This window comes from Condylura cristata, unplaced genomic scaffold (genome assembly GCF_000260355.1).
Source record: "Condylura cristata isolate star-nosed mole 26May11 unplaced genomic scaffold, ConCri1.0 scaffold00004, whole genome shotgun sequence".
NCBI lineage: Eukaryota > Metazoa > Chordata > Mammalia > Eulipotyphla > Talpidae > Condylura > Condylura cristata.
The window spans coordinates 55,842,431-55,866,810 of NW_004567105.1; the positions used below are offsets into that span (position 1 = coordinate 55,842,431).

The window sequence follows — 24,380 nt, forward strand, 5'->3', positions numbered from 1 at the left end:
AAGCACCAGTCTAGTAAAAGTTCTTCCTAATGCCTGTAGGATGATAATTTTCATCTGAACTGAGGTAACAACTTAATAATATAAACAGAAGGTTTAATGAAACTTAAAAGTTTACTCTGAAAGTTTACTAATTCTCAAAAAGGTCTTTAAAAAGCAGGTCTTGCCATTATTAATGAAGTACTGACTACAAAAGAAATTTCAACTTCTAAAAAAGGAATGATATGCTAACTATTCTGAAAGTATTCCCTTTCATAAGGACAAAGCAAACTTTTTTTTCAAAAAGTATTTCATAAATTTATATTTTTTACTACATGTTTTCATAATATAAGGCTTCATATTTTCATGATTATCAAGTAATCATGATTCCCACTTGGCACATGGATAAAAAGAATATCATGATTCTGTATATAATTATCCCATTCCTACAGAAAACAGTATATGCACAGTATGACACAGCCCACAATATTGTGAGAAATAAAACAAATGCTGTTTCTAGTTCAGAATTAAGAAAGAAAAACTGTATGTCAAAGGAAAAAAAGAATTTTTCCTTATAAAATTAGTGGCTAATCTCTTGAAAATTTTTAATGCATGACTGTAAAATGTTTTACCCAATATATTTAATTTGTCTATATACTTTCACATGTGAAACATAGGAACATAATTTCTATCAGCAGTGTTAAAGATCTCAAGAAAGAAAAAAATGAATTTTTGACATAGACAATAAAGAAATATTACTTTACCCTTGGCAACAAGCTAAAATATTCCTTCCTTGGTCAATTCTCCTATAACAAGCATTTAATTTCTTTTAACTCTTTCATGGAATTAGACCTTTTATTCAATATTTACAGTGATTAGTGCAAATTATTCTGCTATTATCAGATACTTGCTTTCATGGATATAAAGAAGTGATCAGTATTTTATCAAAACATGGGATTATGAAAATATTGGGAATATCAGTCTGAAATTTAATAAAAGATTATATTTTCTAAACTAAACTCTGGAAATTTTTAGTTCAACCTGGAAACATAACTGCTTAGAACTTTTGAAACGTCACTTGATTTCCAATAAGAATTATTTCACACAATGAAGAAGATACAATGAGTATCCTGTAACAATATCTTTACATGTTAAGTCCTGATGTAAAATGTATTTGAGCAAAAAAAAAAAAGAAAATCCCTTTTAATAAGTTCCAAAATCTTATTTTAACCATTACTGCTCTGCAGCAATAATTCAAGTCCCAACCTGAGAACTAAGAACATGATAATAGAACCAAGCACTGTATCAATCTTGAACTGAAGACACTTAAGCTTCTTTCCTGAAGACACTTAAGCTTCTTTCCCACCAGAATCAGGTGTAGAACATCAGAAAAATGTGAGCGCTCCAAGAAAATGCCCTGATGTCACCAATACTATCTGCCACAATTTGAAATCTTAAGTTTAAAATCTCTATTTTATAAAAGTTCTATTGCACATTTAATATTGTTAAAATATTTGCAAACTTGTAGAATTCTCTGTATAAAGGATTTTGAACATGTGCAATTGAAAATTTCCTCACAGCCAGCAAAATGTTTCTAGTGAAAGAGAGGAAGCATAACCATGAATTACCTTAAGCTGAATAAATGATTTCTTATTGGTCATAGCCAATTACAATGCAAGATAAATTCACAATTAAAGGAAAAAAGCCAGTGTGTAATTCCTTAGCAATCTACATCAGGAAGAGCAACAGGTTTCTCTTAGACATGTATAATTTGATGTTACTGCATAGTACATTATTTTTAAGGAAAAATAACGCAAACCTAAGTCATCAAGGTCAATCTTACTTTAAAAAAATGAAGCTAAAACAAACATACACTTTAGTCTCCTCCTTGATATTTCAACATAGTTGTTACCTTGTGCCATTTCACCACAGAAATTGTCAATAAATTCCAAGGGGGGGGTATATTAACCAAAATGCAAGAAGTTTATGCTTCTGACTCTCTCTTCTTTCCTTCTTCCCCCAAATCACTCTCTTCGGACTGGCTACTGCTAAGGATAACAAACTGCCCCTCACTACTGGCTTGGTTTGGTCTACTGGAAGCTGCTATCAACCGACTTTGTTCTTCTAAGTCCTAGTGGAAAAGACAGAAAAGAAACTAAGTTAACTGTTGGAAATAAAATAGAAAGCTGTGCAGTTAAAATACATACCTGAGAGCTACTTCAGTGCTTCTGTCATATATATGTATGTGTTATATATGTGTATGCATATTCTGACAACTTACTGAAAAGAAAGGCTACAACAACATATGCAACCATGTGAATTATGGTACCATTCTTGGAAGTCTTATGAAAGCAGCACTTCCCTCATCTCCACTTATATAGCCAAACTGCATTCATCACTTGTCTTTCAGTAACCCTAGAGAACAATACAGCTCTCAGCAATGGCAGTTAAGTCTATTTAGCTTCGCAAATAACCTACTTTGAAGGAGACAACCTTCACTGGAATATGGAAATATAAAAGTTCTAGTATATTTAACAAACAGCAAGTCACACAATCTGTTACTATAACTACACATAAATAACGTCAGAAGAGAGATGTGGTGCTTTTCTGCTATGCTATGAATTATCTGGTCATGAAGTAACCAAACAAGGAGAAACAGACCTGCAGTTGGAAATTCAAATCTGCAACTCACAGTGCTAAACCTAAGAAATTCTTCATAAACTCATATAACATGAAAGCCCAGACATTAGGATCACATACCTTTTCAATTTGTTTCTGTTTACTGAGTTCTTTCTGTTGCTTCTCTTTTACTCTCTCTATTTCTTTTTGTTTTTCTGATGCCCTACGATCCTGAAGAACAGATGAAAATCAAATCACTTTAAATTATAGTTTTCAAATAATACCATCTTTGTAACTCTTTCAAATTATTTTTTATATTTACATGAGAAAGCACATACACCCAAATACATGATAGGTTACCCCTTCATCCAAATTCTCAAGGCTGTATCAGCAATAGCATCCACTTTTAAACTTGCTTAGTGAAATTATTTACTTCTATATGAAAGAGCTTATATTACTTTATTTTATAATCTTGGATAATTAAGTTTCTTGGATTCTTACCAGTTCTGCATGCAAAGCTATCTGTTTTGCCAGTCCAACAGAATCACAAATCTAAAGGTGAAGAAGGAAAAATACAAGAAGTTTTCACATCAAAGAAAAATATCAAGTCTCCAAGTGGCTGATGGAATCAGTTTTACAACTCACGATCTTAAATCAGCTTTTGTTTGAAACAGTGTAAGAATGTTCCTGTCAATCCTCAGAGACCAGTGCTGACCACGTGTGACAGAAAAGATGATGAGGATACCCAACAGTAGGCATGAGTGGAGGGTAAGTGGGAGAGAGATATCCACCCAGATAGAAACTAGAGTTGATACTCATGCCAGGGGAAGTTGGGCAAAGAGATCTGCTGTGGGTCTAACTTCAGGTGAGTTGAGCAAGAGTACTGGGGTGAAGAAGGCAGACATGGACCCCAGTGAAGAACACAAAAGCTCGAAAAGAGGTGACTCCCCCACCTAAATCCCTTGGGATTGGCAGATACAAAAACTTAGCTGATACAGTGAATCCAGTGCACTGGGAAGCTGCACTGAAAGCAAAGAATGTATGTCTTCAAAGAAGACAGACAGATGGACAAAACACTCATTGTTCTTACCATCGGGGAAATGTAAATCAAAACCACTTTATAATTTCACAGGTAGGAGACTTGCCAATATTAAAAAGACCAGTAACAAAGAGTTGGTGAGGATGTGGGGGAAAAAACACTCTAATACAGTTGGTGGAAATGTAGACTGGTCCATACCCTTTGGAAAAGAGTATGGTGATTTCTCAAAATATTAAATATAGATTGACCATACAACCTAGCTATCCTAGGTAGCTCCCTGAAGAACAGGAAAATATTAATTGAATACACACATCTATGTATATTGCAACACTATTTATAATAGCCAAGCTATGGAAACAACCTAAGTAGCCAAAGACAGATGAGTGGGTCATGAACATGTGATATTTACACACAAGAAATACTACACATTTTTTAAAAAAGATAAACTCTTGCCATTTAGAACAACATGGATGGAACTATGTTGAGTGAAGTAAGTCAGGAGGAGAAAGACAAATTTATCTGTCATTCTATGTGGAATATAGAGAAATAAAGAATCAAATAAAGCCAAACTAATAACAAACCCTAGAAGTCTGTAAAAACTGAATCTATAGGGGGAGGAGGGGGGTGAGTCAGCTCCACTGACTATGGTGATGCACTATGGGTGCTTGCTGGCGGATATGGTGTGATAACATGTAAAGGGGTAGATCCCATACCTCTATAACACAACTTTGTAAACCACTGTTACCCTAATTTAAAAAAATAATGTTCCAGCCCCCAAAACCCAAGACTTCATGTATTTTCTTCAGAGTTTATGAGCTGCTACTACCAGATATCACCTTCTCATATACCCCACTTCCTGTTATATCAAATTTCATTAGTACAACAAATGAAGCAAACAGCTACTGTTGCTGTATTCATTTGAAGAATCTGAAAATGGTTGTTTATGGAATATATTACATTCCCAGGATAAATTAATGAGACCAGAAGATTCCACTAGCTATCAGTGATCAAGAGATACAGGTCTATTAGAGTTGCAAGGCCCAACCCATCAGTTTAGTTTACTCTAGAGGAACAGCCTTTGGTCAAGAAACTCAGATGGACCAGGCAAAGTTTGGAGATTTTTCCCTCCAGAAATCTTAAATAAGAATCTTGACTATAAAATGTATTTCACAACACAAACACATTTGAAAAGTCATGTACCTTTTCCCCCTCATTGTTTGATTCAAATATATAGCAGACTGAGGACAGGTTACTTTCACTTCTTCCTCCTGAAGTCTGAAGAACAAATCCAAAAAGCCTTTTATTTTCCTGGTGTGTAGCATACAGAACTACACTGGGTAATGGAAACTGACAAAGAAAACATCAGAAGCAAATATGAGATTATTCAAGTCATTACAATAACCTTACTATATATAACAAACTCATGTGCTAATTTATAAAAAAATATCAAACAAAAAAGAAAAAATTTTTTCTTCTTAAGAGAATGGTACCAACACCAAATAATGTCTCTACTTTGGTAGGGACTGCCAGATGGAATAAGAATTACTGAATACTAAATTTGTTGTATTAATCATTTTACAAATTTAATAACAAAATGGTTCATCTTATTAAACGATATAATAGGAACACATTCTTGCAGCTATTTCAACATAAATAAATATAAAGTAAGCTCAATCATATTCACCTTTTAATTCTTACTGTTAATTTCTGTAGTATATGATACATTCTCCCTCGCTACAAACAACAACTTATTCAGATTGCAGTGATGCTTTAAGTTATGTGAAATATTTGACTTTTTTAAAGAGATGGGTATAGACTTAGTTTTAACAGCCTAACGACCAATCAGAATTGATACTACCATTTCTGAATATACAAGATCAGGATTATTACAAAAATGAAAGGTGTACATATGCAGAAAGCCTTAAAATAAAGCTCTTAAAATGTACAACTTACCGTCAGTCTTGTAACTTGAGTCTGTGGATCAATTAACCTATAGTAATTCAGAAAGCACATTTTAGTTAGGCTGAAATTATGTAAATAATTTTTCCTACACTTTTCCTGAGAGTGGTTTCTACTTACTTTAAACAATCACAAGTGACTAATAAATGTGATTCTGTCATTCGAAAGATGTTATGGATGGCCCGGGCAGCTAAGATTTGGCGCATCGTCTCATAAACAACATCTGGATTGTCATCTGATTTTACCTCCATAGAACCAAGGAATCGGACAATAAATAACTGATGAAGAATAGAATCTACAACAGAACAAGGTACATTAAATATTCTAAGTTATAAATAATAAAATGCACTCCTCTGTTAGAATTTTCTACAGAAAAGTTTTAAATTAGCAGTACTGAGAAAGAATTCCTTACTACAGAGATCATACAGAAGAAAATTAAAGATTCAGATTCAAACAGCAAAGGATTATGCTTCAACAACTGGAGGTTCTGAGTAACAAGAACTCCATTTACTATTCTTACAGTTCTTCTATAAGCTTGAAATTAAACAAAACAGATAGTACAAGAAAAGAACAAGTTATCTCAGTACCAAAAGAAAACTTCAGCTATTAGAAAAAGTTTAAAGAATATTTTATGCATTGAGACTATGACTATCATAAGTATGACAGTCTATAATTATTAGTGAATAACAAAATCTTAAATGCAATTAAATTTCTGACACTTTAAATGTACTATGAGCTAAAAGAAAAATTGTGGAATAAAATAAACATTAAAAAAGCATAGGGCATAACAAGTGTAAACAAAGGCTTCACAATTTACTGAGAATTTCTAAATATAAAATTGATCTGCATGTGTTTTACCTTCAGTTTCAGATTTTGTACCTCCTCCAGATTCTCCAAAAGGATTGGTACGCCTGAAAAGTTTTTAAAAATGATGAGCCAGTGGTTAGTTACCATGCGCCACATGTAAGAAATCTCAATAGAAACAAGAATTTAAAAAAATAGTCTCAAGAAGCCTTGTATATACATTGCTTTTAGAAAAGGTTTTAAATTAAAGGAATTCAGAGTTAAGTATTTTAGAAACTAAATTGAGAAAGGAAACAAAGAGAAAATCCTGCATAATTCTTCTCTAACTATTGAAATTATGTCAGGAAATCAACATTGCTGAAGCACAAGGTATGTCAAAAGAGATGACTCTTATCTATACAAATGGAATCATAAACCTTACAGACCATAGTTCAATATCCATGTGATACCATTACTCACCTGCCTCCTTGGCCAGAGGCTTTTGCTTGGCCAGGCTGATCTTCAGACACAGGAGAAATAATATCAAACTGTATTGGGGTATCTGGGGCAACAAGAGAGTCTAAAGAGAGGGCAGCCAAATTTGTAGATTCAGATCCTAAGGATCCCGAACTGCTGGTTCGAGCTGTCAGTGGCCGAGACTGTCTAAACATAAAAGAAAACAAGGCCCTGCATTTAGTTTTCTCTTCTGTATATCAAACAAAACTATAATTTTGTTAAATCAATAAGTATAACAAATTTCAATAAACACAGTCCCACAAATCACAGCTACATAATTAAGATTTCTTTCTTTTCAATTATTAAATTCAAAAACATAAATCATCTCTCTCTGAACACTAGGAAAATTTAAATCATATTTTTATTTAACATTCTTGTTGGTAAATACTCCAAATGGATAATACACTTCCTGTGTTGTTCAGGGAACTATTTCATACTATGTTCACTATCACTTTCAATGACCCAAGCTGTTCTTAAATAGCCCACAGTCTGGTAACTCACCCTGCTGGCCGCAGGCTCTCATGCCTCTGCTGGAAAGATGGAGAGGGAGTGACAGCTTCCAAAGCTGACTGATTTACTCGTGCAGCAATTTCCTGTTTTCAAAAAACATTAATATTAGTAAAGCAAGAAAACTGAAAGTTTGAACATAACTCTGAATTGTTGGAATGTGCTTAAGTTACACTTAAAATACAAATTGAAGCTACTAACATTTTCATTCTCTTGTGCTAATGCTAAAATACATAATTAACATCACAATATTATAACTTAAGTTTCCATTTATTTCCCATAGATCTAGGGTAGAAAATTGATTTTTTTTCTACTAGTATATATACAATATGTTTTATATTTTTCAACTACCAGATTCTTGTGGTTAATGATTTCATTGCTACTACCTAGTATATTGTCTTGCATAGTGGACACTCAATACATTTACTGAAAAAAACGTTTTAAAGGAATAGAAAAATCACAAAATAGTAAATAATTGTGTAATTCCACTGCTGGAGTTTTCATAATTTTCCAGAATATAATTGTGCTAAGAAATATTTATACATTTGTTAACTGATAAAGTAATCATGCATATTTTCAGACAAAAATGGGCAATTAAGAAAGCTTTCTATAAGAAATGTTTTTATATTGTTTTGTTTAAAACTAGCTAAATATCAATAAAATGTATGGATGTTAAAATAGACAAAACATTCTTGTGTAAGACAGAAATAGTCTTATATTTAGCAAATTCTAAGGCATTCCACAAACTCAATCAAAATTTCTTCTCTTATTATTTCTGGATAAACTGGAAAACATTCATTAAAACTTAAAGTCATGATCAGGATAAGCCTGAATTATTCAAATCCAAGTATTATATTCTTTATATACTCCTTAGGTATTAAAAAGTCATCTCATTTGCATTTTAATTTTTGATTGCTCCCAAGTAACTTAACAGAAAAGTTAGATTGGCAGGTGACCAAGTTACTAAAAGCAAAAGGTTTCTCTACAGTTAGGACTGAATTTCTTAAATTATATTCATAAAGCATGTTATTACAAAACTAACAGAAATTACTAAATTTTGGACGTTATGAGATTTTGTTTAAATTTTTTTTCTATGCATCTAACCCATATGTGTCTCGCTAAATTCTCAAAGCCATTATGATAAAAACAGAACTCCTATTCTTTTCCAAGTGGCTAGCTCTTCACTTGGGGTTAAAACTAGAAGGTGTCAAAAAAAAACTAGAAGGTGTCTTATATAACTCAACTCCTTCATCCTTTACATAAGTCAGCTATTTAATAAGTAGTTTTAACTTCTTTTTACCTTTTTCTGTGATTATTTTTCTCTTCCTTCAGCTATCACCCATTTCAGACCCTCAGTTCATTCCTGAACTATAAAAATAGCCTCCTACATTTTCCTATACATTCCCATCTAATCCACAATGCTTCAACTGAAATCATCAGACCCTGTACAGTCATGGGAAGCACCTTAATTCACAGTACATGCAGGCTCACCAAAACTGGCAGAAATCAGACAGCTACTGTGCTAGGGTCAAGTCTTTTCCCAACTACACTGCAATATGGACCTAGAAGGTTCCTTTTTGAATTCTCTGTAACACTGGGTTACACCTGGTAACACCTGTATGTATGAACACCTAAGGTTTTGTCTTCCTGCTAAATTCATATACCCTGGTACTACTGTCATTCAAAGCATACTTAGCGAAACTGAGTTCACTCTCTCTGAACTACTCAAATATAATATGCATTTTAATATGATCTCCAGGTGATCTATATTCACAATTCAGTTTTCTGTTATATTCCAACAGGAACTTTCAGCTCCAATTACACTGATTTCATAAACATATCATTTCTACATTTATTCTCTTACTTGTAACATCTTCTTTTTCCTCAAAACATGGACAAATTCTATCCTCTCAGGTTTCTATCTCCAGGGAATTTTTTCTAAAACTGCAGTCCACATTGATCTTAACATTCTCATATCTTAAGTCTATAGTCATCACTACATGCTTTTAATTATATACTGTTTTATATGAAATATTAAATTTAAAAAACTACAGAACTTGAGAGGTTATAAATTAATTAATGAAGGTCATATAACTCAACAAAACTATTTAATTTTGCCAGATTAGGATACAGTAAAATAAAATGTTACCTCTGGATTTTCACTTAAATATATTTGTTTAGATATGTTGTTTATAGTACAGATCCACTGGAAGAGAATAGAATAATTTGATTAACAGTTTTTTCCAACAATGCTGTTGTAAAAGACAATATTCACAATTTAACTAAAACAGAAATTTAATCATTAAACTTATTACATATATTCTCCCTCCTAAAATAAATACTTCCTAGATAGATAAGAATATATACATATTTGAGGGTATAATAAAACATTTAAGAGATTTATTTTTAATACCAAATTTATCATTTATAATACACATTTTACATATATTTTTAAACAGTATATGTTATAACTTAATAATCTATATATACTTATCTTTCTGTATCACCTACCCCCCTTAATCTTCACAAAAAGTTCAGATGTTATTATTAATCCCACTACAAGGAAATTAAAAACTTACATAAACTTTTGAGAATCTATTCTATATACTTCCCTTCTTTCAATGTTACAAATAACAACAACAAAAAAACACTCTGTTCCACATCTCTGGATTTACTCTTAAGAATTCTAATACCTGATGACACTCACTAAACAAAATTGATATTGTTTGGCAAATTTTACAAAGAGCAGATGCTTGTCTGTGAACAAATACAGACCACAGTTTTTAAAACCTATTCTTTTCCAATAATAAACTAAATAAAGCTAGATCGCTATATAATTTCTAAACTTGTTGTTTGCCAATATATAAAATTATAATACCAGATAAAATGACACACAATCAGCCTATAGTATATTTTCATTGAAAAATATTGCTCAAGACAAAATTTTGGAAGCATTAGCTTTTTGTAGTTACTTACCTTCCATATCTGGTATACTAGAAGTAAAAATGGAGCCAAAAATAAAAGGCTTGTAAGGAAAAACAAACATTCCCAAATTTTTGTTTTTCTGCCTTTCATTTCCCCACAGTTTTAAGCTTTAGTTGCTTCTTGCCATGCCACATCTGCTGCCACTATGTTCTTTATGCAACAAATACAGTCTCAGAGGGATGACGAGAGAAGGGAATAAATTAAACTGTCACCTCATGATACTAACAGCCTGCCAGAAAGCTATAGTCACAAGGTCATTTCTCAATCTCAGCTTTTAAAAAGACAGCAGAGATGATCTCTAAGGTCTCTCCTGATAAGACCGGCTATAAAATTCTGTGACAAATTTAGGAGTATAGTTTGATGATACTTATAAAAATTTATTTTTAATTAAATAGGGCCTTCCAGGTTTTTATAATTACAACGTTGGTATGTGTTTGTCAATCAGAAAAAATATTTTAAAATATTACTGGAGAAACAAACCAGATAAAATTTACCTCTTCGGGCCCTCCCTGGTGGCACAGCGGGTTAAAGCACAGCACTAAAAAGCTAAAACTACTTCCGCATGAGTTCGATCCCCATCTGCCCCGGAAGGAGATCCACATGGCATGGCAGACCCCTCCTGACCCACCCGTTGCTCCCCTCAGCAGTGTACTTCGTCAGTTGACCTGTTCTGCTCCCCACTCCGTCTCTGGTGAATCCTCTCACCCTCCGCATCTCTGGCCTGTACCCCAGTTCTGTATGAATAAGTAAGTAAACCTTAAAAAAAAAAAAAAATTTTACCTCTTCATGGTCTTTTTTACTCTCTGCTTGCAAAATCGAAGATCTGAAAAAAGAGAAAAGATTGGATGCTCAACTTTTTTAAATGTACTTTCAATGTGATCAGAGAAAATTATTTTTATATTTAAAGGTATCTTTAAGTGTATTATAGATAACAAGTTTGTATTTTTTTAAAAACCCTAAAACATGCAACCATCTAGAATTTAGGAAAAGGAAACGACCTGGTGCATCAGGACTCAGATTTTAACAACTTTTGACTCTGTTTGTCAAGAGGAACCAAAAAATACAAAGGTGCTGGATCTCAAAAGGCAGATTATAATAAAGGTAAGTAACAGCTAAAACATGGCATTTGAACTTTCTGACATTTCCATAAATCAGATATAAATGGGTGATGCTAAGAGAAAACACTAATTTTACTTCCTCCTTGATTAAGTTCTCCTTGAATAGGGCTAAAACAAATTTTTCAATATATTTATAGATATATTTATCACTAACAGAGTTATCTGGCTTCTCTAGAGATGTTAATACTTTAAGAGGAAAAAAATTGCTAATTTTTTAATGACAATAAGAGTGGGAAATAGAAACTCATGCTAAGCATTAGCAAAAAACTGGAAATGGAAAATGTAAATACTTTAACAATTTGTTACACTGACACACACTGGCTCTCAGCATCTAACATAAATGACACACAGAAATTGTGTGTTATATGTATACAGAAGAAATAGAAGAAAACAAACATTTGATAAATGACAACGAATCCTAACAGCTTCTCTATAGGGGGATACTTTTAGGTGCCCCAGAAGCTACTGCTGCACAATAAGATCAAAAACATTTCTTTTAATTTAATACAAAATTGTAGAAAATGTGAATATTTATTATTAAGAAAAATGTTTAATTATGGTATATGTCCTTAAGGGTATTATAATGTAGCCATTATGAAAGGTTTTTAGTAAGTTGATGCAGATCCAAATTATAAGTACATTATTTCCTCAATTATTTAAAAAACATATTTAGAAGTTAACAGTTCAAAAAGTTGTCACTTTTGGTCAGTAAGACTGCAGCTTTTTAAAAATATTCCTTTTCATATTTTTCCTACTTTTCAAAAATTTGTTGTAAAGACTACTGTATGGATTCTCATTTAATTCAACAGTCAAAGAAGTTCTGAAATAGCATATAAATATTAAAGGACTAAACAGTTTGATGAAAAAATATTTTGTTGACATTTAAAAATAACAATTCTGCTAACACCTACTATATCCTAGTTACATTACAGTTGTTAGATTTTTTTCTCTTCTTAACAATTTAAGTAGCAGTTATTACCATCTCCCATTCCCATTTTAATGTAAAAAAATAAAACTTAGAGATTGTGTAATTTGTCTAAGACCACATAGTAAATCCAGAATTTTAACTTTCTCACCCCAAAGTGAGAAAGAGTTAAAGCTCTTTCCAACAACTTGTACTGCCTCCCATACCAGGCACGATTTTCAATGAACAGTCTTATAACATGAAATCTTAGGTCTTTACTATATGACCTTACTTTGGACAACCTCAAAATATAAAGCTATTATTTACCAAGTAAAAATGAAAAATTCAATATTATTTCTACAACTTTAAAAAGAATATTATCTTCATATCTAAGCTTAAAATAACTATAAAATGTCTAAGTGAGCAGCCCAAATGCCCAAAAATAGAGACTGGATAAAAAAGATGTGGTACATATATACAATGGAATATTACTCAGCAACCAAAAAAGAGAAACACATGTCTTTTGCAGCAACTGGGATGGAGCTGGGAAAGATCATGCTTAGTGAGATAAGCCAGAAAGAGAAAGAAAAATACCAGATGGTTTCACTCATAGCAGGAGTATAAGGGACCAGGCGAGAAAATAACAAAAATAATGAACAACCATATACCAGAGACATGTTGTGGGGGTGGAGTGGGAATGGGATCAAAAATGGGGGGGAGACAAGGAAGGGAGGGAAATGCATGGGACTATGGTGGTGACACACGGGTGATTTGGTGATGGGAAACCTGTGGGGATTACAATCGAGATGGAAAAAAAAATGTGCAAAATGATGTAAAAATAAACTTTTGTAATAATTAAAAAAAATGATGTCCAAAAAAATGTCTAAATGAAAAGGAATTAGCCTAAATTTCAGTAATTTAAGGTATAACAGATTGTATTAATAGTAGAAAAGTATACTAACTTTTTTCCATCAAAAGAAGTAATCTGAAAACAGTATCGCCTGTCTTCACAGTCCACCGCCATCACTGAACAGTTATCTATATCCATGGCCAGGCCTCCTGCTACATCCCCACGGGCTTGACTCATTAGGTTTCCACCCTGTGTGAAGTAAAACTGCCTGTCCCAGGTAGATGACACCAAACCCGTTTTACTAAATGAAGAAAGAAAATTCACTCTTTAATAACAACATACCTAAAGTCTCCTAAGCCAGACACAAAATAAAGTACAATCCAATGAAGTTTACAAAAAGGTACCAATATACCTAGAAAGTATTAATTATAGCCTTTAAACCAAATTCACATATGCTAACACCCTTCTGCAAGTATATCTTCCCCAAATAAGGCTAAGGATGATCAAACTGCAGCTGTTAAAATAATTACAGCTCTATAAAATATAGTTCAAATTCTAAATTAGTCAATAAATACCTAAGTAGAATTTAAGATTTGAAATTTTTCATGTGCCCTCCTCTGTCAAAAAGTTCACATAAAAACTAGTACCACTAACGAAAAAGATTCAACCTTGTGTAAAATTCAAAACAATCTGGCAAATAACATCAATTATATATTATATTCAATTAGAATTACCTTAGATGATACAAAATACATGAAAACAAGTTTTCTTACTTCCTAGCATTAAGGTATCCAGCCTTTCGGGTTAAGTTTCGATTAACAGGAAATTTTGTGGGATCTGGGTCAGGCAAATATAAGGGATCGCTAGCTACTTCCAAATCCTCTATTGTCTGCTGCATGGTCTCTACATCATTGTCCATTTCCCTGCGAACACTAAGAGAGAAAACAGATTATTTACTATCAAGAAAAAACTCCTTACTGGCCATGTTTACCTGCATTTTTGTTTTCTACATATTTTCTTAAAGGGCATACAGTGGCATATGGTTAAACATAAACATGTGTTGAAATAGCTTTACATTTTATTTGAAACTTGGATATTTTAGAAGCAATGATAAATTAAAAATCTAATGATGTCACACCAAATGCCTAATTTCAGAGAATTTTTCAAAGCATTCTGTCCTGTGTGTTTCAAACAATCATTTTCATTTCCCTCCATACCTCAGTTTGACCACATCACTGTTCTGACATTTGAAGCTGACTTAAATTGTTTTCTAATGACTTGGAAAACAAGATTGATTTAATAATCCCCTGCCCACTCCTCACAATGCAAAGAATTATGAAGATAATTTACTTATGGATAATTACTATTGTGTGTCTGTTATAATTCAGATATAAAACCTGACTCAATGCAATAATACTATCAGATTTCATAGTTACAAAATTCACTGTTCAGATCTATGGAAAAGACAGTGAGAAAAACAAGAAGCATCTATGAGCCATGCAAAAAGATGTAATAAGAGAGAAAATAGTCCTTCAGAGAATTAAATGGTAAAAAATTTTAGACTGTGAACTTATTATTCACCTAACTTCATTTTCAATTTTAATGAAGAAAATACTTACTTCTGCACACTTGTTCCAATATTAGTTAAAAATTCTTCCAGTTGCTCATTGAGATTTTCAGAACCCATCTTAAAGAAATTTATCTGGGGCAAGAGGGCATGGGAATGGAAGATTGAACAACACAAATACACATACACACAAATACTTAAAGTGAATCATATAAAAAAAAGCTCCAAAATACATGGTTAAGTAAAAAATAAAGGGTTATTCCCATTTGTGTAAAATTACTTTAGAATTTAGAATAACTTCTACTGGTCATAGTGCCACTAACTTAGATTGCCCGGTAGAGTAGCTCCCTCTTATCTGCAAGGGATACAATCCAAAACCCCCAGTGAATGCCTGAAACTGTGGAAAGTATTCAACCACATACATACTATGTTATGTTCTATACATACATCCCTAGGATAAAACTTAATTTATAAATTAGATACAGTAAGAGATTAATAACAGTGACTTACAATAGTCTAGAATATAACAATAACTTAATAAAAGTTATATTAATGTGGTCTCTCTCAAAGTATGTTGTATGTAGTATTTTAGGACCGCAGTTGACCACAATAATTGAAGCCATGAGTAAGAGGGAAACTGCTGCCCATCCCATTACATATTAATATATGCATGTGTTAAATAACTATTTTAATTTGGAAAATAAGCTTTAAAACATTTAAAATAAGTCTAGTAAACTATTTCATGTTTTCTACAAAGATAAATATTTTTGAAGAATGTGAACTATCATTATTTAAAGGAATATTCAAATTCCTCTCTAACTTTTGATTTTTAGGAAACTTGCCACTTAGGCTTATATCAACCAAATTTATTTAGTCTCCTTTCTAATACATACATTTTTACATAGTCATTTATTAATTTTAACACGTGCAGTATACAAGGAATGTTAGATAAACTGGTTCATTCTCTTTCAGATTATAAATCAAGTGTTGAGTGAAAGCTATTGCAATAACTTTGACTCCAGAATCCATTTAGCCTTTGTTCCGTGTCCCCAGCTGGGATGGACAAGGTCTAAATACAAGGTAAGTGGTGTAATGTACCCTAAAATATTTAAAATCTCATTTGCAAGAAAAATCACTGTCTCTAATTTCCTTAATATCATCCTGATGACAATTTTAAAGTTACTTCTTAAATAGAGACAAAATGAATAGTTTGGCAAGTTTGTAATACCCTTGATATTTAACATAAATATAAGACAACATAAAATTTTTAGGACAGTTATTTCCAAAACACAGGTTAATATTCACCTGAGCTTGCATGTACCCAAGTAGAGGTTCTAACAGTGCTATTTTCTTTTTGTACTGAAGAGTATTTAATGCACAAAAATAATGCATCATGGTCTGGTGTTGTTTTTTTCTGGAAGTGTAGACATCCTCTATGACTTCATACTTCACCTTTAAATGAAAAAATTAAGGATACTATTATTAAATCTTGAATTATCTATAGTGAAGAACTTATAAAGGAAAAAAGTACCTATCTACAAATTCTACATAAATTTCCTATTTTTCTAAGATACTAGAAATCCTGTTAACATATTGGCTAAGACTGTTTTCCTTCTTTACTACTATTTCTTTTTAAAGAAATGCATATTAAATAAGAATTTGGCACATAACTAAGGATGGTACAATAACAAAACTAATCATGTCAGAGAAAGTGTACCACCTGCAGGAAAAGATAGATAACTGTTTGATGTTAGCTTTGACCTGGGTCAGTTACAGCATTCCACTCCTTCCTCCTGGTTCTCCCCCTACAGCTACTCCTCTCTTGTACTGGCTTAACTCACACTTGAAATATTTGTGTTCGCTTTGTTTTCAGACAACAAATATTTATGGAGCACCTATTATTTACTATGTATTTGGCTCTTTTCCCTTCTGCTTTCCTTAGATTAGCATATCAAGTATCAAGTATATTCCAACACAACAAATTTTATCTCCTGTTCCTCATTCTTCCAAGTGCCTCTGGATGAAGCACATCTACAGTAGTTTCTAAAGGATAGGGAGAGAGGGAGAAAGAAGGGGTCCAGTGGAGACAAGAAGCAAAAGAGAATGTGCTGAGACACAGTATCTTCCCCATAAAACCTGCTCTTCTACTTTGTTTCTTGCTCTATCAATTATTCTAAGATCTGTCCCCTCACCCAACGATTGTCGGATTCATTTTTAATTCCTCCTCCTCCTCCATACATCTTGTCAATTCTACTTAATATCTTCCAAAGGTATTCTTTCCTCTCCATTTTCAAGACAATCTTATCTGAGATTCTCTTCTTTGTAAATTATTCCAGTATCTTTTCACTGGATATATTGTTCCCTTCACATTTCCACCAGTATTTTTATCCTATAAGGCAATTACATATTGTTACCCACCTACATAGAATCTACTGGTGGCAACCTCCCTCTAACACACATTTCAAACTTATTAACATAATAATCTGGTCCCAAGCAACTTTTTTTCTTTATATTTCTACCATACCTCTCCAAATACAGCCTGTGTTCCATGCGACTGAAATATTATTTTTCCATTATGATAATAGCTGTTGCTAGTATTTAACGAAAATTTGCTATAAGCCAGGTACTCCACATATATTTCCACTGCTATTTTATTATGGAAATAACTAGGAACTAATGTGTGAACTCTGGCAAATAAAGGGCATAGCTGAGCTTTGTCCTCAAGCAATCAGACTCTGGAGCCAGCATTCTTAACCTTTAACTCTCCATACACCACCATGTTATTTTGCAAAGACTAGTTTTCTTTCCAGAATGCCCTCACCACAATCCAAAACTGTGACATCATCTCTCCCTCAATGTAAATGGCTCCTCCTAAAAGTTAAACCTTTTCCAATTCACCAAAATTAACTGCCACCCTCCCTGTGCTTTATCAGCACTTTGTTTGGACTTCTATTACTTCAGTTAAATTGATCATTAACAATTATTAGGAAGGTTTTGAAACACTAAATGGAAAGAATAAACTAAGGGCAGTACTAGCAAAATAAACAAAATTAACTGCTGGCTACCATTTTTAACAGGAAATCTATCTAGACCACTCAAAGAAACAGTTGTTAATTGGAAAAGTATATATAGTACCTTATCATTTTCTCTTTTTTTTGATAATCGGCTATATCTGTTAATTGCAGCATCATGATCTGAAAAACAGATGTAACTACTAAAAACAATACAATAGTAGTTTGCAAGACTTATAAATGTTTTAAATGGTCTTCACATGTACATCTTGCAACAAATGTACTAAAAACAAGATAAAAATCTCCTATCATGCAATCACGCCACACAATTATTTTCCCACAGCCAAATTTCCCCTAAAATATGTTTCTATGTATTAAACAGATAAAAACATTTAATTTTCTTTTAAATTTTAAATTTTTTGTAGCACAAATAGTGCAACTTAAATAAAACACTTATTTTTAAAATGCTCACTTAAACTTTTATTTAGATTTTTTAAATTAATATATAGATCTGGCCACAAAGTTATTTCCATAAAGAAATGAATCATTTTGGGCCCTCCCTGGTGGCGCAGCTGGTTAAAGCACAGCACAAAGACGCTTAAGCCACTTCCACATGAGTTCAATCCCCGCCTGCCCCGGAGGAGATCCACATGGCGAGGCAGACCTCCCTGTCTCGCCCGCTGCTCCCCTCAGCAGTGTACTTCGCGGATCTCCCTGTTCTGATCCCCACTCTGTCTCTGGTGAGGCCTCTTGCCGCCCTTGAGCCTCTGGCCTGTACACCAGTTCTGTATGTACAAAAAAATAAATCTTAAAAAAAAAAAAAAAAAAGAAATGCATCATTTCAAGAAGTAAGTCTACAAAGTAGTCAGGGCTTACCATTACTAGCAATCTGAAACACTTCCTTTAATGTCAATATTTCTGGAAAAGTTCAAGAATAATTTCAGTTTAACATATTTATAAAATAATCTTAACTTTTGCATAGAAAACAGTAATTGCTGTTTAAGCTACAAAGTTACAAATAATATTTCATTTTCAGCATCCCAAATGAACAATAATCTCAAGTTTTTGCTAGCCTATGGAACATGTATCATCATTATCAAGTTACACTACCAGAAAATCTACTTATTACAGGTTAGTAATGTGACACAAAAAAATTTTTAAAGCTATTGCCAATTCTAAGATATGCACATATTCCTAGTATCAGAATATAACTTATATGCTGAGTAAAAAAACATTTCATTAATAAGATTATGGCATTTGGTCCCCTTAGATTGAAAAAAGAATTTCTTCAACTTGGAAATGATTCTTGAGGATCACTAACAGAAATATTAATTTCATCTCTAAAATACATTCACCTTCATTCCATGTATATTTTAATTACTTTGCCATCTCTAGATATATTATTCAATGTTTTCATTTGATCAACCTGTTTTATAAATAAGTCTGCATGATTATCTGAGATTGTAAATTAATAGAAAAGACATTAAATTCAGTCTAGTGCCTCATATAAGGGACTGTGTGTCCCTACTTTTAAAGACTTCCACTGACTTCTCTTTGACTATAAATTCAAGTTCAACCTCTTTAGCATGATCTAGTTTTAATCTAGTTCTAGCTTTGTCCCCTGCCATGTCCCAACACATCCAACAATACAATACAATGAAGTTCTTGTCATTCTTAATATAAGTCTTATATTTCTAGAATTATACTTTGATTTATTCTAGTCCTTCTAACTAATAAAATGGCTATCTTTGCTCATCTTTATCATTCAATGCTCATGTCACATCCTTGGTGAAGATTTTCTGACACACTACTCTTACCCCCCCTACACACACACCCCCACTGAGCACCTTGCTCATTCCCTAATTATAAGACAGAGTATCATAATTATCTGTTTACCAATCTCCTCTGGTAGGTCTTGAGAGAAGTGTCATGTTACACATATAGTGTTCCTTAGTATCTAGTTAACAGCTATCAGGAGTTACTAAAAATAGGACTAAATAAAGTATAAATTGCACAGGTAGTATGAGCAGTTCACATTACAAGTGAGTATAAAACACACTTCACAAGCACTGATCTCTGACAGCTGACAAAAGTAAAGGTAAGATTGACTTCAATACCTTTCAGATCTCTTTCTTTAAATTGAGTAATGGGGAACATCATGGCATCAGCAAGTTGTGTTGAAAGTACTGCATGACAAGAGCTAAGCTAGTAAAAGATAAGAACAAAAAAGTCAAATAACTACAGGCATTTAACTATTGCTTTGTAAATTAAGCAAAATTTAGTAAAGAGGCACTGATACATTTTAATGAGGACATTAAAAATAATGTGAAAGAGAATATATTATACCAAAAAATTCCCATTTAAGATTCTTACAAAAACCCAGGATAACCTTGGACTTGGCAGTGGTTTCTTAGTTATGACACCAAAGCAACAAAAGAAAGTATAATCTCACTTCATCAAAATTAAAAACTTAAGTGCATCAAAAGATACTCAAGAAATGCTAGATGGCTATCGTTAAAAAAAATAAATGAATGAATTAAAAGTATTGTTGAGGATCTGGAAAAATACCATACGAGCTAGTAATGCCACTTCTGGATATATACCTGAAAGATGAAAGCTGGAATTAAAAAATACTTCTACATGAATGCTTTTGGCAGTATTATTCCTCTAGCCAAAATGTGTAACCAATGCAAATTTCCATCAACTGATGGATATATAAAATGTATCAATGTAAAATGTATCACGGAATTTTATTCAGCCCCCAAAAAGGAATAATGTATTTTTACAAGTATGAACCATGAAAACATTGGGATAAATGAAAGAACAAATAAAAACAAAAACTAAGAAACACAAATGGTATGAGTCCATTTAAAGAAATATCCAAAATAGGTAAAGTATCACAAATAGAAAGCAGGGCCTAAGGGGGAAAGAAGTAGGGAGTGAATTCTTAATGTGCATCTGATTTCCTTTGGGATGATGAAAATGTTCTAGAACATCAATAGTGAGTGTTGCACACACTGTAAATTTAAATGTAAATGTGACTAATGTTAAGTTTTATGAACTGTGTATTTTACCACAATAAAAATAATTCTGTTTCCTATAAATTCTATTTCCTGTATACTGATGTCCAGTTAAGAGACTAGAAAAGAGAGAACTAATTAATAGTTCTTGCTTTTCATTCCAATAGTAGAGATTATAGACTCTCTAAAAAACATCTCTTAGCACCTTTCTTCCTTTTAGCTTCTAGGTAATTTTTTTGTGATTTGTTCTAATGATTAATTAGTTAAACTAAGGGTTGATATTGGCTGTTTTGGATGGAATGATTAATAAAGTGAAGGGAAGTGAAGTGAAATGTTTGATGGCAACAGAGACAAACTATGAATAGCCAAGCTGTGGCTCACAGCATAACTTTTCTGTCCCTGCCTACATCACAGAGTTCAATGAAAAATGGGACATTGAACAGACTGCATGATGAAAGCACATCTCTATGTTTCTTCATTGAAAATCATATGGTTTAATCAAAGAAAGTGTAGTTCTGTGAGACAACCAAGATGTGGAAATAAGGTTCTTCTTTAAATAGTAATACATTAATTGCACTTTATTCATATAATTATAATAAAAGTTCTCAATAAAAACTAAACAACTTCACTAACTTAATTACAAGACCATATATTCAAGCAAATCACTTACCTCATCTATAACTTTTGAAAACTGTTGCAAAGTAGAGCTCATAACCTCATCATCACCCCCTAATGGAAAGCGCTGAGAAGTGAGAGACAAGATAAATGTCTGATGCTGTTTTGTGAATGAAATAAAAATGTAGTTTTAAACAACTTCAGAAAACGTACAAAATTCTAAGTAAACTCTAAAAATTTCACTTGAATGAAACAGTGTAATTAATATAATTAGTAAACATTCATTCAGATGTTTGCTAAGTAATCACTCTGCATGATACATAGGGATACAAACTACTGGGAGTTCAAAGATGGTGTTTAGCTCCACTTCCTCCAGTATCCAGCTGTGCAACCCTGAGTAAGCCTCAGTTTCCTCATTTGTTAAAATGAGAGAGGTAAACTGGATAATCTTGGGTCTAACACTAAATCTTGCAGCTGAGATGGAAAAAGGCACAAAATGATGTAAAAATAAACTATTACAATTTTTTTTAATTAGATATAAGTGTTATCATGGAATTTCAATACCGTATCAAAATTACCTCCTGTTAATTCAAAAAAGATTAGAATGCTTAATGAGAAATCCTATTTATACAGATAACTGCATTACTGCTTATTTTTATATTATGCTTTTAAAACTTTCATATACAGTACCTGTTTTTCATATTCTTTTAAAAGTTTTGAAGTCAGGTGTGTTGCTGCACTTAATTCATTCTATGGGAAAAATTAGCATTCAGATTAACACCATATTACTGATGAAGAAAAAAGTTTTAGTTGAAGATATCGAGGCCATTTTTCTTTATCATGTAACATAAATACTGTACATGTTCTCCAACACAACACCCCCCACCACCAAATCACTAGAAAGGGAACTATTATTAAAGCACTTTAAAGGAAAATTAAACCATGAAATAGACACCACCAAATAATTCATCAACCTTAGAGATTTGTGCTTTCTTTAAGCTAAAGACTAGCATTAAATATTGTTAAAGCTTTAAAACTAAAAGTAAACTGTAACCATCTTACCAAAGTCTTCGAAGATCCTATGTTGATGACTCATTATCCCTCTCTAGATACTGGCATTAGGCCATAACATGCACTAGATAACATATAGCAAAAAGTAATCAACTTATTCATATAACAACCATATTAGTAATATAAAGGAATACCTTTTTTTTTAATTTGAAGTGGTTTTTTTTTAATTTGAAGTGGTTTTTTTTTAATAATGAAAACAATGACAAAAATAACATTTCTCTTACAAATTAACAAAGTTTTTCTGTGGTTAGAAATTAAATCTTGAGAGACCTATCACAAGGAAAAAGATAAACTACTATCATAGTAACTTTTATGTAAATAATGAAAATGTGAACCCAGAAAAACAGAAAATGAGAAAGGGAAAAGTTGAAATTGCACATAATTAATCCCAAAGAAAGTGTATCATAAAACCCAGGCTACTGGCCCTCCCTGATGGTGCAGTGGGTTAAAGCACAGCACAGAGAAGCTTGAGCCACTTCTGCATGAGTTCCATCCTCGCCTGCCCTGGAGGAGATCCACATGGCAAGGCAGACCTCTCCTGACCCGCCCGCTGCTACTTCCATCTGCCTGTTCTGCACCCCACTCTGTCTCTGGTCAATCCTCTCACCTTCCGCATCTCTGGCCTGTACCCCAGTTCTGTACAAATAAATAAATAAATCTTAAAAAAAAAAAAAAAAACCCAGGCTACTATTAAGGCTTACTAAGTTATATAAACATAGCTTCAAATTTTATTCTTAAATTCATCTCCCCAAATCCAGAACTACATCTAGAATTTAATATCTCCTAACTAAATAAAGCTAAAGTTCTAACTAGATAAAAGTACAGGATAATAATCTTATACTCCCAAAAGGGAAATAATGAATAAAATTAGCAGCTGAACTAGAAAAAATACTGCTGACAACATAGGGTTTTTAGTAAAATCACATATAAACATCACTATCAGTGACTTCCAAGAAATTCCTGTGTTTGGGGAGCAGAGGCAGATACTTCAGTCTGAGCACTTTGTAATGTTAATGCTACAAACTAGTAATTGAAATGTAAACGTTGAAACTCAAAATATTTAAAGTGCAATTATCCATTAAATAAACTATATCACTACCAGGATTACAAATAAGATGGAAAAAGGCACAAAATGGTGTAAAAATAAAATAAATAAATAAATTATATCACTGTTTTGTAACAGACCTAGGCACCATGAAACAAGACAATATCTTTGTCCTCATGGCTTAGATTCATTTTAAAAAACAGTGAGTCAGCCTTTGGCTTATTACCTGTGCATCATAAATCCGATGCATAGCTTGATACAACTGGTTCATATAGTTGGAAATAGCTGTAGCATCTTCTTCAAATACACCCAGTAAAGACCTCGTCTATATAAAATAAAAACAAAAGTTTATGTTAATCATTGTATAAATTAGGAAAAAAAGTTTTTCTTCTAAAGGAAGGAAATGTCCTAGGATGAAAGCTTTATTAATTCTGGATTTTATTTTCTGTCTTGAAAGAAATACCAAGATGCTGACGTTATTTGTTCTCAATTTCACTTCATTAATATAGAGGTATTTTCCAATTATATCATACAAACTTTAGAAGGAACAACAAAGGTCGAGTTTTATGAATTAAAAAGTCTCTAAATTAAGAATAAATCCAGGCTCAAGATGTCAAAAGAAATGTTTAAGACTAAATTAACAATATTCTATACACACACACACACACACACAAATATATATATACATTTATATGTGTGTGTGTATATATATATATTCTATGTATATGTGAGTGTGTAGAATATATATATATATATACACACACACATATAAATGTATATGTGTGTGTGTTATTT

The 24,380-nt window shown here is 32.5% G+C and overlaps 1 protein-coding gene across 1 annotated transcript; it reads right to left on the reverse strand.

The window, feature by feature from the left end:
* Positions 1-1,109: 1,109 nt before the first annotated feature.
* Positions 1,110-23,906, reverse strand: APPL1 (adaptor protein, phosphotyrosine interaction, PH domain and leucine zipper containing 1). The gene is made up of 21 exons (XM_012720457.1): positions 23,812-23,906; positions 22,160-22,219; positions 21,525-21,596; positions 19,952-20,039; positions 18,711-18,752; positions 17,959-18,017; positions 16,129-16,275; positions 14,876-14,958; positions 14,030-14,188; positions 13,369-13,557; positions 11,165-11,207; positions 9,549-9,605; positions 7,394-7,485; positions 6,857-7,039; positions 6,452-6,504; positions 5,714-5,888; positions 5,588-5,624; positions 4,835-4,981; positions 3,097-3,147; positions 2,737-2,826; positions 1,110-2,107 (listed from the first exon to the last, which is right to left on the reverse strand). The coding sequence occupies exons 1-21, from the start codon at positions 23,854-23,856 to the stop codon at positions 1,961-1,963; spliced, it is 2,019 nt and encodes a 672-aa protein (XP_012575911.1). The 5' UTR covers positions 23,857-23,906; the 3' UTR covers positions 1,110-1,960.
* Positions 23,907-24,380: the final 474 nt, after the last annotated feature.

What these genes read in the sequence shown, in the direction of transcription:
- APPL1 (XM_012720457.1), bottom strand. Translation starts at nt 23,856, where the DNA reads ATGAACCAGTTGTATCAAGCTATGCATCGGATTTATGATGCACAG. An exon ending in GTTTCAGATTGCTAGTAATG is followed by an intron (nt 18,018 to 18,710) that starts GTAAGCCCTGAC and finishes TCTGTTTTTCAG; the next exon opens with ATCATGATGCTGCAATTAAC. An exon ending in AACAGAAACAAATTGAAAAG is followed by an intron (nt 2,108 to 2,736) that starts GTATGTGATCCT and finishes CTTTTCCACTAG; the next exon opens with GACTTAGAAGAACAAAGTCG.